The sequence below is a fragment of the Alnus glutinosa genome, chromosome 13, assembly GCF_958979055.1.
Source record: "Alnus glutinosa chromosome 13, dhAlnGlut1.1, whole genome shotgun sequence".
NCBI classification, from domain to species: Eukaryota; Viridiplantae; Streptophyta; class Magnoliopsida; order Fagales; family Betulaceae; genus Alnus; species Alnus glutinosa.
In genome coordinates, this window is record NC_084898.1 from 24,861,122 (window position 1) to 24,879,618 (window position 18,497).

An 18,497-nucleotide genomic window follows, 5' to 3' on the forward strand; every position below is an offset into this window, starting at 1 on the left:
CTGGTTTTTTTCATAAATTTTCGTATATGCCATTGCATGAAATTACGAATAATATTATTTAGTAGATTACTATACGACTGTCTTAAAATTTAATAACATGACAGTAAAAATTAACATTTCGATCGGTGTTTGTAAAAAAATAAAAAATAAATAAAGGTTTATTTTTCAGCTGCCACATCATCTTAATTGTATGATAATTATATAAGGGTGTGTTTGATATTGTGATTTCATAGACAAAATGTGTGATTTTAAACCAAATCATAGAAAATAAATTGTCTGAAATTACGTTTTTAAAAAAAATTACAAATTGAAAATGCAAAAAATATGTCTTTTCAAATTGTAGGCAATAAAGTGCTTTTTTAAAAATACAATTTTAAAAGTTAAACCATAATTTTTTAAACGTTTAACTGCATTTTTAAAAATCAGATTTTAAAATCACACATCCAAACAAATCTCAAAATAGGATTACTCTTAAATTAAGTACTCATTTTTATTGCTTTTTGTTTACTCTAAAGTTTTGGTTTAAACCATGTAAATGATGGCTGCAACGAGCCATTATTCTACATTATCCAAGTACTTCTTTGGTGGGCGGGCAAATGGATCTAAGCTACCAACTTTAGCTTCATTGTCAATGCCCAATAATGTGAAGGTCTTATCTTAACAGAGATGAAGCCAAAAGCTCATATGAGCAAGGGTTAAGAGTAAAAAAAATTTGTTGATTGAAGCAATAGGCTAAATTTTTATATTTTTCCTTTTTTTTTTTTTGAAATTGAGGAGAGAGGAGGGCATGGCCTATACCGGACCCCTAAATCCGTCGCTATATCTTAAAGCTCAAAAGTATTACTTTTATCTTAATCGATGATAATTCATTTTTTTAATCGGGTATCGGCACTTCTTAATCGATGATAATTCATTTTTTTTTAGCCTATAGGTCGTTATTTTTGTGACTTGAATTCGTGACGTGATGCTTACTTTAATATCAATTATTAAGGACCTAACCATTAATGCAAAAAATCTAGCACTATTGAATACCGATTTAATTAACCCTAGGGATTGTATCAATGGTCAAGCAAGAGATAGATAAAAAGGCAAATATAAATTAAGTTATATTGCTAAGATCTTGCAATATAAATAAGAAAGCAATTACAACACATCTCTAATAAGAGAATCATATTAATTATTTAGATGTATTATAAACTCTATTATAATAATCTTAATGGTTAATATGATATCAGATGTGTATGGTGGTACATCAAATTCTGATTGTTATTAAGTAGTTGATTTGATAACATGCACATAAATTGTCACATCCATTTATAGGGTTTTTCTTTTTATAATAACATTAATTATATCCTAAATATCTCTCAAACCATATAGAATAATAATATTCATTGAAGTACTCGTGTTGATGATGCAGCAAGTCTACAATTGTGGATGGGATCAGGGCTTTTACTTGTTCTTGTTGATTCTTTCTCATGTTTTCTTGGATCTTATGCTAATAATTTTCTCACAAAATATGAAAGAGAATTATTTGTTTATACTAAACAATCAATTAAGTAATTGTTGGAGTCTTTAAGAAACGTTTCTAGCATTGAAAGTATTATATTAGGAGAAATGATCCCTATACCCATTTCTCACAACAGTCCCACAACAAGCTGATGTGGCTAGTAATATTTTATTATTTTTTTACAAAAAGAAAAGGAAAAAAGTACACATAACCCCCTCAAACTACCACATCATTGTCAATGTACCCCCCAAACTACCAATTGTGTCAATCTCCCCCCTTAAACTACCAAAAAATGTCAATGTCCCCCTAATGACAAAAATGCCCTTCATAAAATTATTAAAATAAAATAAAAACTAAAAAAAATTATTAAAAAAATATAAAATAACAAAAAATTATTCCAAAAAAAAAAATTAAAAATTAAAACTGTTTTTTATTATTTTTTTAAATAATAATTTTCAGTTTTTTTTCCATTTTTTTTTTTAAAAAAAATTGTTCTTTTTCGTTTTTTTAATTTAATAAAAACTGGTTTTTTTTTCATTTGTTTTATTTTTTAAAAAATAAATAAATAAATTTCAGTTTTTTTTTTTAAAAAAAAATGTTCTTTTTCGTTTTTTAATTTAATAAAAACTGTTTTTTTTTTCTTTTCGTTTGTTTTATTTTTTAAAAAAATAAATAAATTTCAGTTATTTTTTGTTTTTTTTTTCTTTAAAAAAATTTGTTATTTTTCGTTTTTTAATTTAATAAAAACTGGTTTTTATTATTATTTTTAAGTTTTTTAGTTTTAGTTTTAACTTTTTTGAATTTATGAGGACATTTTTGTCTTACTAAAAAAAATTAGGGTTATTTTTGTCTTTTTGTTGGTCTTAGGGGGGACATTGACATTTTCTGGTAGTTTAGGGGGGGAGATTGACACAATTGGTAGTTTAGGGGGTACATTGACAATTGAGTGGTAGTTTGAGGGGATTATGTGTACTTTTCCCAAAGAAAAGAAAAGAAAACAAAAAAAAATAATAAAATATTACCAGCCACGTCAGCTTGTTGTGGGACTGTTGTTAGAAATGAGTGTATTGATCATTTCTCTTATATTAGATCAGAATCCTCTATAATTTTTAAGAAGTTGTATCGAACGGTTTGAAAAATGCTACATATCAAAATTGTGGCATGTATCGAGACAATAAAAAAATAATTTTTATTTATTTTTTATTTTTGTAGAGACGCTCTTGTTTTAAAAACAAAACGATAATTTTTTGATCAAAACGTTCCTACAATATAAAGAATAAGAAGAATATAATGAAAAATATAGGTAAAAGAATTGTCTGAGTTTCATAATTTATAAATTTATAATTTATTTGAAAACGTAGGAAATCATTATCCATATTTTATTAGTAGATAATTGAAGGAAATGGTCAACTGTCATAATAAAATGAGGGGAGCAGGCACTTTTTTGTAAATTAATGTACGTACAGGGGCAATATCCTAGACCTATTGGGTTGACCGTCAAAAGGTCATCGCTTTCCGCTTCTCAACTTCACTTCCAGGTAGAAACGGAAGTTTTCGTTAACGGTTGAGAATTCCGTTTATAAACGTTTCGACTATGAGTGGTAGAGTGGGGTACACCTTACTTTTTTTAGACTATTCTATCGTATAATTTTTATTTATTTATTTATTTATTTTTTTTTAAAAAAAAATTAATTATTATTTTATTCACTTAATAATTAAATAATCTAATTTATTTTTATCGAATTAATAAATTAAATAATTATCCTGTAAATTTATTAAATATATTAATTAAATTATTAAATCATTTGTTTTCTATCAACTTAAACTTTTGATATAAGTAGTGTATCAGATCAAATATCCCGAGTTCGAATCTTATCTCCGTCATTCACCTCCCATTTTAATGAAACACTCAATGTGTTAAGCATTACTTATTAACGAGAAATTTGAACCCACACGTGATGGAAAATGTTTGAATATTATTTAAATAATTAAATCAATTATTTTTTATCGGCTTAAGCTATTGGAATAAGTAGTAATTTAACTGAATCGTTAAGGATTTTTAACCTGCTCATGCATAACAAAATTACAGAAATGTTACTCAAACCTTCTACTTCTTCTCCGTTTTCTTTTTTTTTTTTTTTTTTTTTTTTTTTAAATTTTATTTTAGAGATAAATGAAAGAACTAAGCAAGGAAATGTCACAAAATTTTTTTTAGTGAATTAAATTATTTGATAATTTGTATCTTAATTTTCAAAATTCCACATGTTTGAGAGTTGATCTTAGCCAAAAGGGTGATGGAGAAAGGTACACATGTTTGAGAATGATAGAGATGAAAGCTTAATTAGGGTCCATGCATTTTGATTAGTCAAAATTGTAGAGTGGTGAATTATTATTCAAATCAGGCTACCTAGTTAAATGTTAATGCATTATTTAGGTGTCATGTCTTCTTTCAGTCAGCAATGAAGAAAGAGTTCAAATTAGATTGAGATGGGGTTCTGTACTCAGCCACCCAACCAAAACTTACCGTTATCCATTCTCTTTGTTCTCAAATAATCCTTATCTATAAGCTACAACAATGGTAATTTTCCATTTTTAACGATTGAAAAAACTTATTGATTTAGTTTTTCACCGCTTTTTAAGGGCATTAAATTGGAGACGGATCGGAGTTTTCTTTTCAATTGGGTTGAAGGAATTTCTTTCAACATCGTTAATAAAATTGTCATGTGTTGTTTGAACACGTGAGCACATGATTTTTTAATTATAAAAGACACGTAACAATTTTATAGATTAGGTTAAAAGAAAATTCTTCTAATATTTTAACCAGAAATTGCATTTAGATTTGAGGATTTAAAATAAAGGAGCTTGAAGAAGAATGGTTAGTATAAATTATTTGATATGATTTTAATAGGATATGATGGAAGATGAATTTGAGTCAACCCAACCCACACAACTCATTTAATAAACATGCCGTGTTGGATTGGGTCAAAGACAATCTGTTTGACCGATTTCGACATGTTTATGAATATAAATGAAGAAAAAAAGAAAGAATTATAATTTATATGACTTTATGAATTTTATATAAAAACAAATTTACATGAATTTTAGCATTTTGCCTTTTAAATTGTATACAGTTTATGCGGTCACCCATGTATTAAAAGAATTGACCAATTGTTTATTAAACGGGTTAATTCGAGCTGACTTGAATTGATCCGAACCCGGTTATGCAAAACCCTAATATATCTATTAATTTTGTGTTGGATTCATATTAAGTTCGTAAGTCGTGTAAAAAATTGTCAGTCATACTTTCAATATAATGTCTTCAATTTCTCAAATTGGCTTGTATTAGAGGAAATGGGGATCCTCTATTGTTTTGTTTCAGGAACAGGATTTATACAAAATTATTGGCTTAGCATTTTTTATTGATTGTGAGAAACATGAAAGGGTGAAGCCTCCACATGAATGAATATACAAATGGGTGGTTTTACTTTGCTCGATCTTATCCAACTTTGCTCCTCCTTTCCAATTTCCATGGCCTCCCATAACCCACACCCTTGTCCTTATCATCTCTCCCTCTCTCCCATGTCCCCCTATTCCTTCAATACCACACCACATAATTACTTCTATCTTTCTAACTTCATGTCCTTCCCAAAGCCTCATGGCCCCAATCTAACCCCCATAAAAAAAATAAAAAAATAAAAAAAATAAAAAATTGATTTACATGGGTTGACCCCCTCCAAAAAAATAAATAAATAAATACTATTTTATTAAAAAATAATAATAATTATTGTTTTGATTATTTGTCAAAAAAGAAAAAGAAAAAAAAGGAACATTCAAGTAAGTTAGAATTTTTTTTCACTTTAATTTGTATTGGGACAAAGATAAGGAGGAAAAAGCAAAAAGCATACGTATATGAGAATGCGATGGGAATGAGATATTGCTCTTTGATGCTTTTAGAATAAAAGCCACCTTCTAGTTGATGATTTCATTTTCAAAAGGATCATTCAAATTTGAATGAAACCCTAATTCAAACTTGATGGGAAAGGTTCCCAGATTTCGCATGGACAAGATTTTTTATATATAAAATGAATTTGATTTAGCATATAAGACAATTATGCGACGTAGATTGATAATAATACCGGTTCTTGGATTAAAATTAGTAGAACCTAGTTGTGTACTAGACGCCAACTAGATAAGGATCCACTCCAACATATGTCTATTAAACTCTTTTTTTTTTTTTTTTTTTTTTTTTTTTTTTGGGGGGGGGGAAAAAAAGGAAAATGGGTACGCAACTTCCGTTGGGAACCAATGACCCGAGAGGCCTAAACGGTGGGAAATCGCAGGCTGAGTCTCATCGAGAGATTAGTGGCATCTAATGTGTTTTACTCGAATCCCATGCCCTGATTTTTACCTAACCAAATGAGGATTGCCTTGAGGTCACTGAACTACCACCTTTGATGGTGTCTATTAAACTTTCGTTTATCCTTCGAGACGTGCTTTTCGCATGCATTTTTAATAAAATTATTAGAGCATGTGATATGTTTTTAGAACACGTGATTATCTAGAGACGATAGATGTGAATTTAATAGACTCATAATATGGAAGCTAGAAAATTTTGTCGGTCGAAAAAACAGTTGGGTTCGTTTGATATTGCATTTTGGGTTTGACAAAAAGGCATTAAATAAACAACTCCGAATACAAAACAATCAAAATTATTTTATCTGAACACTTATTTAACCAAAAAGAAAAAATAATTTTTATAAAACAAAACCAACATAATTTATTTGTGCAATCTAATAAACAACTCTCAATCAAAGGCATCCACATGCACCAAAAGCACCATAGAGAGAAGTACAAATATTTGGGTGAAAGTGACAAATACAAGGGACAAAAGGCAACATTCCGACTAGAAGTTGAGAGGGTCCCTTTTGTTAGCCTTCTCAATAGTGGTCCGAGTAAAGGTCCATCCATGGGCACTTTTACCTCATTTGGACTTTGGGAGGGTAGCAGAAAAGTAGGGCACACGGGGCTTCTTTTCTCTTAGTGGAGAAGACAAACGGTGCCAATTACAATTGACGTTTTGTTTTTTTTTTTTCCTTTCCTTTAGACTTTTAGAGCATCTCGCCAATGCTCTAAAAGTTTCATATTCTATATATTTAGTTAAGGTGGTTTGAGTTCCAGACTTTAGCTCAATCGGCTGGGAATCACGTCTCATGAAGTGAAGGTTATTAGTTCAAATTCTCTCTCACCCCTCTTGTGTGGACATGTCAATAAAAAAAAAAAAAAATGTTAAGGTGGTTTGAGTTTATAATTTAAAAATGTAATTTTTTAACAACACAATTAAGCGTTTGACAAAATCGTAAGTAAGACATTTAAAATTGTGCGTTTTCAAAAAAACACTACATTACCTGTTATTTTTCAAACAATTCATTTTCTGTGATTTAGTTTAAAATCACTTTTTATCTACAAAATTACAATGCCAAATGCACCCTTAACATGAAAGAAAAATCACGTTTTTTCCGCTTCTCTTCAACTTATGTAACACACTTTTTTTTTTTTTAGTGATTCTAAACTCGTAGTTAATTACCATAGCAAAATATTGTTTAATTTTATTCATTCTCACCAATACTTTTTGGTTATTTTGTTGTTTTTCTTCTCAAGACCCTTGTTGGAAAAATATGACGGTCGGAGAAATATAACCGTTAAAAAAAATGACCGTTAGAAAAGATGAATGTTGGCAAGAATATAATAAAAAAAGAATGAGAAATAATATTTAAAAAAAATAAAGAAGAGACTAGAGAATATATTGGAGTGTGTACATAAAAAAGCAGAAATTAAAGTAGGGAATTGCACATTTTAGTTAAGTCTTTTTTACATTACATTGCTGGAGACGCTGTTAGAAAAGGGTTACCACATTCGGTAGCTTATAGATGGTGCTGTCTATGGTCTTCTTTTTCTTTTTCTTTTTTTCTTTTTTTTTTCAATAATAGTTATTACTCGGCAAAAAAGGAGCAAAAGAAAAGAAAATGAAATGAAACCAGAGTTGAGGATTCAAGTTGGGAGGGCATCACATAAAAGAAAGCGTACAAATTGGTTCAAAGATGCAAGTTGGTAGGGCATAAAGCAAGAAAGCAAGCCGGATGCAGCATCTTGTGACCCACCAATTCCAGTTAGGTGGCTCGAACATGGATCAAAATGATGAAAAATGAAAAAAAGAAATTAGGTACTAAATGAGGCTATGATTAACATGTTGCAAGGTGAAAACTAATCACAACTAATGATTATAATATAACCACCTAGATACTCATACAAGCAACCTCCTTTTTTCTTTTTTGCTTCAAAGGATAGAATAGATACTTGAGCTAGTAGTAGCATTTGGGCAAAAACACGACTCACGAACCCAACACGAAATTAACGGGTTAAGGTTAAAAGATCTGACACGTTTAATTAAAATAATCTAGTTAAAGTTGACCTATATAGTAGTACCACCAGGTTGGCATTCTCTAGTTTTTGTCATGTCTTATTTCTTCCCCCAGCACATAAGATTGACAAGCAGAATGTTTTGAGAGCAATAAATAATAATATCACCACAGAAAATAGTAACTACATTAAGCATATAAACAATAAACCACATTTACACTCTAAACACAAATATAATGCTTCATTTCAACTGAAGTGCGTACATCCAACTGCGAAGTTCAACATTAAAATCATTGATTTCAAGTACAAAATATAAATCAATATAAAATGATATATCAGCGCATTTGAGAGGATCATGGAATTAAGTAGCTAACTTTTAACTGCCAAAATCACACTGCTAAGCTAATAATAGAATAGAAAAAACGATGATGGTATTTTTCACTACAGAGCCATTTCAGCACCTACACTACCAAAGAGTACAAAGTTCTACATAAGATCATTGATAAGCAGCTAAAATTGAAACTATGACATGGTTGTTTTTACGGTATTTTCCAGAACATACAAAATAGGGAAAGCCGAACTATAATAAATTTAGGAGTTGCATGTGAACTCCACCAATTTCTTAAAAGCCTTACTTTGAAACAGAAGCTAAGCAACGCGAGCTTCTTAACACAGTGGAAGCTTGTAAATCCCAGCATCATGGCTTGTGAATCTTGAATCCAAACACCCTTGGAACATAGCTCAGTAATGCCTTTTGAGGCTTGAGGTGCCCGTATGTCATCAAGAAGAGGTGAGGAAATGTGGTTCCGAAATAGGCTCCGTCAATGTCTATAAAGAGTTAAAGAAATTTAGGAAATAATGCATAGCCTAGGGCGTGCAGCGACGGGCCACTAAAAATGAATTTGACGTCCACAATATTGTATTAATGTTGTTTCTTTGATAAGAATAATGACAACAACAACAGAAAAAATTAAACAGGCTCATTCTAGTGTGACTAATAGATAAGATAGAAGTGCAAAGTGCCAATTAAAGAGAGGGGGAAAGGGGAGGAGCCTATCCATGAGAGCGCTGATCGACATCAGCTGGATATACGCAGTAAGCAGTTTCAAATATAGTTTCAACAGTATAAAAGGATACTACCTTGATACTTAGATCGAGGGTAGTAGATATCTTCACATCTGGGGCAGTATATCTTTACTGTGCTTGACCGAGGAATGTCTGATTGACCAACTGGGAGGCAGGGTTGTCCACAGCAATAAACTCTTGGGCATCTCCCAAAGTCATAGTTCTTGTACTTCTCTAACTGAAAAAATTCCAGAAGCATGATTCTAGCCAGTGCCCAAATTTTGCAGACATGAAAGCATGAAAACGTCAAATGGACAACAAAACAAAATCTCACCATAGCAGCCATTCCTTTGCTTGTCAATATATATCTGGCATGAATCAGACCATAAAGCATCTCAGCTGCTGATTCAACTAGTTCATTCTGTTCCTCAGTAAACATATCACCTATAGGTTCCAACCGGAAATTGCCCATTATTCAAAATTGAAATCTGAATGAGTGATTATGACCATGTACATATCACCATATAGTTTGAACAATCAGGAAATTCAGGTACAGAAAATAATAATAATAATAATTATCTAGGAAGAGCTTTCACAAAACAATACAACTGTATCACAGAAATCGCTTCAGCGTAGTAATAGCATTAAACTAAACAACTTCAACATAATGAAATCATGACAAGTTGACAACTATAATTTATCACAAATGATTAGTAAATTTGGAAAACAGGAATATAAGCTTACCATGAGAGGATTCAACATCCAAAATCAAATCAAGTGCATAATCATAGTAAGGAACTTGACTGCTTAACCCACAAAGGTTAAAATCATCTTGTATATAATCATCATCTACTTCACAAAAGAATTCATTTCCTCGCAGATTGCAAAACCATGAGATCCAAGACGTGTCATCTCCTTCAGAACCGCTAACATCCGACTCTTCACTGTCTGTTTCAGACTCCTCTACAAATAGTTATAAGATGTAAATCAGCAAAAATTTTGATAAGTTAAATAAAAATTTTGACTAGTGCAAAAATTAATGAGAACCTACAAATATGAGTTTGTGATGAAAAAATGTCCAAAACCAAATAATACAAAACACAGTAACTATATAAAACACTGTATGTGAGTTATATACTTGACAAACATGATACTTCCTTCCAGGAAGTACCTAACTTAACGGAAATGCAGTACAATTGCGCAAAAACCAACCAGAGTTCTGATCCACCGTAATTGTTGCATAAATCACACAAATTATTGCAATTGAATGATTTACATATTATACAGGTTATAAGAAATTTGCAAGATGTCTCACTCCAGAAAAACTTAGAACTTGCACTTAAAACAAGGATGGGAAGTAGCAATTACATAATTCTGTGCGTGCAACACTCTTGCAGATCACTGAGGCAGACGCTAAAGATTGGACCCAATAAAGTAACCTCCATATTATATATATAGTAAGTAACCTCCATATATGAAATCAAAAACTATAATTACACTAGGGGGAGAGTTCAAATGTATGGGCATTAGGTATTTCTTGAGGGATATAGAATTTAAATGCAACTTCAACATACAACTCAAGTCATCTAATCCTTAATCCCAACTATACTGGGGACTCCACTGGTCCTTTTCTAACTAATTGGGCTAGACCACATATTTTTCTTTGACATTCTATCCTATCTTTGACTTAGTATTAGTTAGTTTTATTTCTCGATGGGGGGCAAGGGATACAACATAGCAGTAGAGTGTCAACGTGGTGATTATCCTTAAATCCAATGGAAGTTTTTCTATTTTGACTCGCTCTCCTGCCGTGATAATACAGGAAAAAGACAATACCATTCAAGTAATATTTCCATCAAAAATCAATTTTACTGTTTAGACACTTATGAGCTCCCCCTCTATGCCCTCTTTATTTATCAAATCTTTCTTCACTACTTGTACCCATGTTATCTCTACCTAACTTCACTCCTTCAACATAAACATAATAAATTAAAATGCACAATTCCCTTTGAAACAACTGTATCCAAGTTAAAGCAAATGAAATAAATTTGACCAAGCTGGCCATTCAGTGCCAAAGCAATTTAAATAGGAAACCAACAAAACGAAGAAAAACAACCAATTTGCAAGAACTATGTTCGAAAAGAAAGAGACTGACAAGCTTTTGCCATCTTCAATGACTTCTTTGCTTTTTAAAACATTGGTCTGAAGGCAGCGAGGACATGTCCAGAATACTAAATTTGGTTATATCATTAAATGCTGGATCAGAAGATGCAGCAAATGGATCACAACACACGTAACAAAGCACAAGAAGCTGCATTGGGCTCAAATAGTCCACGGCCTTCTCCTATATCCCTCTTGAGATGGATTCTAAAACCATTTGCCACAAATCAAACCAGGATCTCAGTCATCTTTGGACCTTAGAGTCTTAGAAAGCTTGCTAAGATGGACAATGAAACAAAGAGGGATCGGATGGAAGATGAAAACAACAAGCTAGTTAATGAAACAAAATGAATCAGCTATAATACCAAGCTTTGAGAAAGGACAGTAACAGGAAATCAAGAGAAAAGATTCGCATTTTTATCTACTTCCTACCTTAGGAGTAGAAGTCAACATGCATACATCACAGCTTGGAAACTACTAATATTTTTCAAGAATTATATAGTAATATAAGATAGCCATAAAGAATATATACCAGTTTTGAAAAGAATTATTAAAATCAGGGAAATCTATTATAAGTGACAGCATAACGGTTTCAACAGGAGGACACAAATGCACAGCACAGAACAGCATTGACATTTTATAGGCAAACATAAAGGTTATTTATCAATGCTTCCTCTCAAATCTGTGTCCAATTCTTTTTTAAGAATTTTAAAGGCAAGCAGATGTCATCATTTATTTGCCTCATTTTCATGTTCACAATCAAGACATTAACAAAAAAAACGACATAATGAACAACATGACAAGGACACTAGACAGGCAGTCAAACACGTCTTTGTGTGTGTATCGAGCTAATTGATGTGATCAGACTTAAGCATGGCAAAAAGCAGGCAGTTATTCCTTTTCATCTAAATGCATTAAGATATTCAGAGATTAAGTTGCCGAAAGTGACAATTGCAGCTCCACAAGATAACAGGTGACTATCAATCATATTTTGGTTAAAAGGACCATCTAGGTCATGCACAATTTCCCCCTCAAGATTCAATACCATATAAATGAAAGGAAAATATGGACAGACAATCTAATGTTCTACCCAATAAACTTCATCCGTCAGCAAATTAAAATTGCGTAAATATCCAAAAAGCCATTAGAAATCATAACGAGAATCCAAATGAATTTATGATAGATACTGTCCAACTACTGAACAAACACACAAACCGAGAGCTACAATTTTTAGCTACAAGGTTCAATAAACTCCTTTTCATCACCGTGAGGATGCTTAGCCTTTTGTAAAAGGATTTGATTTAGGTTCTCAACAATTCTAAGATCTTAAAGTAAACCAAAACAAGATCGAGCTACGACAGGAAATTACATAAAAATAGCACAAACTTCTAAATTTAAAAGCATCCTAAAAAGACATCAATCATGAGAACGAAAAAAAGAAATACATTTTGAACCTTGAATTTTATGAAAGGTGGCCAATAAACAGCGCAAAGAAGAAACTAAACGAAACCTACTCATCCTGAATTTTTATTTTTTATTTTTTTAAAAAAAACTTTAAATTCCAAAACGTAAGCTTTTCAATCATAGAACCAAACCCAACATAGCTACCACTAATAACAACATTAACTCAATCTAATATCACTGAAACTTCAATAATTATAGTGTTCTCGAAAATTAGGACCCAACCCCCGTATCCAAGTCGCAATAGAAAGCTGAAAAAACTCAGTTTCAAAGCAATCCAAAGTTGCTAGAAAAGAACACCTACAAAGAGAACATTTATCAAACACATGGGAGACACTAATTAATTCTAATAAACAATTAAGAGAGAGAGCGAGAGAGATGGAGACCATCGGAGAAGTTGTTCTTGGCGAGAGAGTCTCTGTCTCTCTGATCGGACGGAGGAGGGGGCTTGGCCATCAAAACCGACTTATCCTTGCCGTTGATTACAGCCCTGGAGGTGGACGGCGAGGATCGCTCCAACTGCTTGTCCAGCGCCTCGTTGATCCGCTGCTTCCGATCGACCACTTGTCCCACATCCGGCCTCGACCCACCCACCCCTCTCTCCCTATACATCTTCTCCTCCACCACCAAAAAAACAAAACCCTCTCCTTCTCTCCCACTATATCACTCTCCTCCAAAACGACATGTCGTTTCCGACAACTCAAACCCAAAAACCCTACTGTTCGCAAAATTAGGGTTTCACAGAATTTGGTTGGATTTTCGCTAACAGTGAGAGAGAGAAAGAGAGAGAGAGATGGGGATTGGTGTTAACAACTAAAAAGGTATCGGAGTGGGGTGGCCGATAAATCGGCGCGGACGACTCACTCGGGTGTGCTCGTGCTGATTCTTGTTATAGAGCATTCGGACACGCGGCAGCTCACCTATAGCCGCAGAGAGTTTTTTTTTTTTTTTTTTTTGGGGTGATTTTAGGCTTTTACTACACGAAAAAGTTATAATAATTGGATGATGTCGACGATATATTGTCATCTTAATGCATAATTTTTTTGATATTTTTTTTTAAATAATGATTTAATGCCACTTAAATATACAATATTTTACCATTTTACCTATGAGGTAAGGTGGTCCCTTACTAATTTTTAAGTTTTTTTATTTTTTAAAAATAAATTAAAGTAAGGGACCACCTTGCCACATAGATAAGATGGTAAAAAGTTGTATATTAAAATGATAGTGAATCATTATTTACGTGGTAAATTTTATTTTTATTTTTATTTTAAAAAAAGAGAGCCTAAAGGTCGTTAAAAAATTACCTTATCACATGAACATGGTGATTAAAAAATACATCTTAAAGTAACAAAAATCATATTTACATAATGAGTGGTTTTAAGAAGGGAGGTGTGGACCATAATAAAATATAGAAGTGGGAAAATAAAATTGCATTGACATTCTCTTTGGGGGGTGGGTCCAATTCTCTAATGATATTTTCTTGTACCACCAAACTGTCACGTGCTATGCATGTTCGTACCATCATATAAATGATTTTTTTTTTTTTAATTTAATTAGTTAAACCGAGATTTATCTGTAGAGCATGCGAATAAAATCACATGCTTTATTAGAAATGCATATGATATCAAATATTTTAAAATTAGATGTTAGTTTAAAAAAATTATTATAAAAAATTATTACTCTTTTTTTTAAAAAATGATCATGACATTATTCTCCAATTTCTCCTCCATTTTCACTTCAAATAGAAAGAATCATATTCCATTTTTTGTTGGCACCCACTGCAGCACTGAGAATTTGGGTTCTTTTTAGGTCACAAATTCTTCAGATTAAAAAGAACACCCCAAAAGAAATATAAATATATATATATATATATTTTTTTTTTTTTCCTTAAATTATGTTGACGTCAATGTTGACATTTTGGAAGCAAAAAGATGGATATGCACTCTCGTATCCGCATATATTGTGAGACACATCACATTACAAGACAACCACCCCAAAAAAAAGAAAAGAAAAAGAAAACCCACAGATAATGTGTGTATCCTGCAAAAACACGAGGCCCACGACATGCTGTCTGATCGGGACTTCATCCCATAACAGATAATGACTCGACCCATGGATATAAAGGCAAAAGGTTTGAGAAAATTATAAAAACAAAGTACAATAAGATCTTGAGCATCTGTAGAGTGAAAATGAGTTTTGAGTCATCTCGCGATCCTCAAAATATTTATTATTTCTTTTCTTTCAAAGACACCACAAAAGACAAGACATAACCATCTTCCTAAAACTACGTACGCCTCAAGGATTGTTGCACTTGCACACCCCTCTCCAACAAGCGAGAAAACTTACTACTCTTTTAGGTTAGCTAATCTGGCACAGTTGAAAATAACATTCCAGTAGGCACGGGCAAGTTCACACCGGAGTAAAAGATAATCCACGAACTCCACCCTCCTCTTAAACATACAGTACCAGTTAACCACAATAACAAGAAGTTTTCTAAGGTTGTCCATAGTGAGAATCTTCACTAGAGCAACTGGCCAAGCAAAAATCATCGCTTTCAAGAAGACTTTATTCTGCCAAACACACCTCCAAGGGAATGAAATGCTCTCATGAGGTAAAAAAGAAGTTATAGAAAGATTTAACGGTATACGTCCGTCCGTCCCTCCCTTTCTTGAGATTTAAGCCCTTAGCAGAACACAGCAAGCAACTAAAACAAGCTGCTGGTCCCATATCATTTACACAAAAGGACATTAAATTATATATATATGAATGTATGAGCTAGTAAAGACTACAAGCAAACAAAGATTATAATAGACAAGTCAAAAGTGAAAGCAGCTTCCACTCTCCTCAATCTTCAGCAAAATACTTTTCCTCAGCATCATGGTTGGCTTCCCTCTGCCAATGATCATCCAAGGTCTGGTCATTGTCAATTTTAGAATAATCTAAATGCTCACAATCTTCCCCCAAAAGAAATTTCTGCTGCATGATGTAGGTGAATTGGTCCATCTGATCTTGCATCTCTGCCGCAGACAAAGTTGCATCCTCACTGCCTCTTGCTGTAGTGGAGTGGGCACCATTGGTTGCATCATGATGATCCACGGCCATCTGTAAATGACAAAGGAAAAATCTCAAAATGTCAGAAACAAGCGGCTGTGGAAACTTACTACAAACATCAAATTATTATTTGATTGATAGGTTACACACACCCAGTGGATCTTGAACCCACGACCTCATCTACTATCCCTTTTTTTAAGGGGAGGAAGTGCCATTTGAGCTAGAGCTCATTGGCACTTCCTGCTGATTAGTGATATAGAAATATTGAATTATAAAAGAATACAAACACAAAAACAATTAAGAATGAGTTTAGCTGAAATGGATATTAAGATTTTAAATGAAAGCATCCATTCAAAGAAATCAGTGACTCCTATCAGGAGAAAAAGATGAGGGAAAGGAGTGTAAGATGGTTTGGCCATTTGTAATGGAGAGCTACAGCACCAGTAATAAGAGTGTTTTAATTCCAGTTGATAGAATGAAAAGAAAAACAGGGAAGCCTAAAGTAACATTGGTACAAGTAGTGAAAAAAAAACATAAGAAATAGACATACAGAGAGTATGATTTTAAATGGAATAGAATGGTGGAAAAGAACACACATGACTGACCTCGATTATTTTATGGAAAACTAAAGCATCTCAATTTAAATGGATAAAGGTTTAGCTAAGTTGAGTTGAGTTGAAAGATTCCATAACACAACATACTCCATTCATTGATACCAGATCAAAATTTTGGAAGTTCAATGAGGTAGTGCAAAGACAACTGATATCAAGATTAAAAATCATCCATATTGATATGACCAGCATCATAATCATGCCGCAACTAATCTGAACCCAAGTATGTTAGAATAAGGCTGGGCTACTTAAGTAAAATAGTATGAAATCCAACAATCAAGCTTTCACAATAAATTTAGATAAGCGAAATAAAAAACCATTTACTAACATGTTTAAATAAACCCAGAAATTACCTCTGCAGAATGTGTAGCCCCATTAGCCTTCTTAGCTTCTTCTTCATCCTCCTCTTCCTTCTCCTCCTCCCCTTCTTCTTCTTCCTCTGCAGAATGTGTAGCCCCATTAGCCTTCTTAGCTTCTTCTTCATCCTCCTCCTCCTCCTCTTCTTCTTCTTCCTCCTCCTCCTCTTCCTCTTCTTGCTCTTCTTCTTCTTCTTCTCCTTGATTTCTATCATTACCAATCCAGTCCCTCTCATCCACACCTAACCTCTGTTGCTCCCTTCTAATCTTTGCAACCAAAAATGCTTCCTCTGATCTCCGCATCAATGTCTCTGACCACCGCTCCCCCGGTCTTGCCATGCTTCTACCAATTGGATCCTGATATTTACCTACATACTCGTGATGTAAATAGGGATCCCTTTCCCTCATTGCGTCCTCTGAGAAATACTGCCCATCATGTATCAGTTTATTCAAGTAGGCACGTCTCCGGTTCTTCACGGTCACCGACCTGGACTTCAACTCATCCAATGTTGGACTCATTATGCTTCTGAGGTGCTTCAAGTGCCAATTTATCTCATAATCGTCTTTAAGCGCGTCGAATTCCCGAAGCTCATCACACGTTAGTTGCGACCCATATCTTTCTGAATCAATAAGTCAAGGAAATTATTTATTTAATTGATAAGTCACCAGAAACTTTTTTAGAAAGAGGAGAAGCCTCATGTACATAGGCAGTGTACGAAGATTCTTCCTAAGAATCCAAGTCTCAAGTTCAATCAAACAAGAAAGTTGACAAAAGAAGATATAGGAACAACAGCCACTCAAATTGAGGCTAATACAGTTCTTAGCTTCCTTAAGTGAGATTTATGATAGTATGAACTTAAACTATGTAAAAGTTAAAACATCCCGATGAATTTTCCGTTCTTCTCCAATTTCACAGCATCCAAGCATGTATAATTTAAAATCTTTGTTCTTCTTTCTTTTTCTTTTTCTTTTTTCTTTCATTATTTTTTTTTTTTCCTTCCAGTGAATTGAGGCCTCAAAGAACGAGAATCTTACTCTATTAACCTACAACCACTCATTAGCTCAGTAAATCCATTTTTTTCTTTTCTTTTAATGCTTTCAAGAAAACCACGCCAACGCAAAAACAGAATTCAAGTTCCTATCCATTTATAATATATCTCCCTTTTCTTTTCCTACTTTTCTCAGCAACCAAACAGAATATAACGATCTTAACAACATAGCAGTGCTTATGCTGCGTTTGGCTGCTGAGAAAAATGAAGTAAAAGAAATTAACCAAGAATGACAAATATTTTAGACCTAAGAAAACCCAAACAAAAACACACAAATTTTTTCGCTAACTGATGAACATAGTTTCAGCATAAAATAAGTAATAATCTCAAATAAATAAATTGTTTTCTCAGCAAGCAAACAGATAATTAGGGTTTAAGAAAGACAACAATTTTCAAAATTTATTAACTCAATCACCTAAAACAAAATTCCATGTTTCGCATAATTTTCCACCGATTTCTCCGCAAACAAACAGAAAAATATATAAATATACGTACCTAAGAAGAGCGCGATGTCTCGGGAGAGGAGGTCAAGGAGGATGGCCTTGCGCTGAGAGGAGTCTTTGGTGTCGGATTGAAGCGCCTTAGGGAAGTACAGGTTCTCCTCCCTTGATAGCCTCTCTGCTATGCTCTCCATGCCTTCTCTCTTCACCATTTGTGCTCTCTCTCTCTCTCTCTCTGGTAAAACTTAAAGTCTCAATGTGCGAGTCGGTGCGTTTTGGGGCCGTGCGGTATACACGTGAAACACACGTGATATGTTGAAGGTTTTTTTTATTTTTTTATTTTATTATTATTATTATTATTATTATTATTATTTTAA

At 33.0% G+C, this 18,497-nt stretch overlaps 2 protein-coding genes across 3 annotated transcripts; both read right to left on the minus strand.

Annotated features, from left to right (window-relative positions):
• Window positions 1-8,298: 8,298 nt before the first annotated feature.
• LOC133854287 (casein kinase II subunit beta-1-like) lies at window positions 8,299-13,497 on the minus strand. Of its 2 annotated transcripts, none has more exons than XM_062290406.1 (5): window positions 12,997-13,497; window positions 9,734-9,952; window positions 9,324-9,433; window positions 9,062-9,227; window positions 8,299-8,752 (listed from the first exon to the last, which is right to left on the minus strand). In XM_062290406.1, exons 1-5 carry the CDS (start codon window positions 13,220-13,222, stop codon window positions 8,622-8,624), a joined length of 852 nt encoding a protein of 283 aa, XP_062146390.1. In that variant the 5' UTR covers window positions 13,223-13,497; the 3' UTR covers window positions 8,299-8,621. The 2 variants fall into 2 exon arrangements, with proteins under 2 accessions (XP_062146390.1, XP_062146391.1); XM_062290407.1 differs by having other exon boundaries at window positions 9,065-9,227; window positions 12,997-13,489.
• Window positions 13,498-15,161: 1,664 nt separating this feature from the next.
• LOC133853697 (uncharacterized) lies at window positions 15,162-18,348 on the minus strand. Its single transcript, XM_062289700.1, has 3 exons — window positions 18,176-18,348; window positions 16,629-17,251; window positions 15,162-15,715 (listed from the first exon to the last, which is right to left on the minus strand). The coding sequence occupies exons 1-3, from the start codon at window positions 18,330-18,332 to the stop codon at window positions 15,458-15,460; spliced, it is 1,038 nt and encodes a 345-aa protein (XP_062145684.1). The 5' UTR covers window positions 18,333-18,348; the 3' UTR covers window positions 15,162-15,457.
• Between the last annotated feature and the right edge of the window lie 149 nt (window positions 18,349-18,497).

What these genes read in the sequence shown, in the direction of transcription:
- LOC133854287 (XM_062290406.1), bottom strand. Translation starts at nt 13,222, where the DNA reads ATGTATAGGGAGAGAGGGGTGGGTGGGTCGAGGCCGGATGTGGGACAA. An exon ending in CAAGAACAACTTCTCCGATG is followed by an intron (nt 9,953 to 12,996) that starts GTCTCCATCTCT and finishes AACTATTTGTAG; the next exon opens with AGGAGTCTGAAACAGACAGT. An exon ending in GGATGTTGAATCCTCTCATG is followed by an intron (nt 9,434 to 9,733) that starts GTAAGCTTATAT and finishes TGGAACCTATAG; the next exon opens with GTGATATGTTTACTGAGGAA.
- LOC133853697 (XM_062289700.1), bottom strand. Translation starts at nt 18,332, where the DNA reads ATGGTGAAGAGAGAAGGCATGGAGAGCATAGCAGAGAGGCTATCAAGG. An exon ending in AGACATCGCGCTCTTCTTAG is followed by an intron (nt 17,252 to 18,175) that starts GTACGTATATTT and finishes TTATTGATTCAG; the next exon opens with AAAGATATGGGTCGCAACTA. An exon ending in GGGCTACACATTCTGCAGAG is followed by an intron (nt 15,716 to 16,628) that starts GTAATTTCTGGG and finishes TGTCATTTACAG; the next exon opens with ATGGCCGTGGATCATCATGA.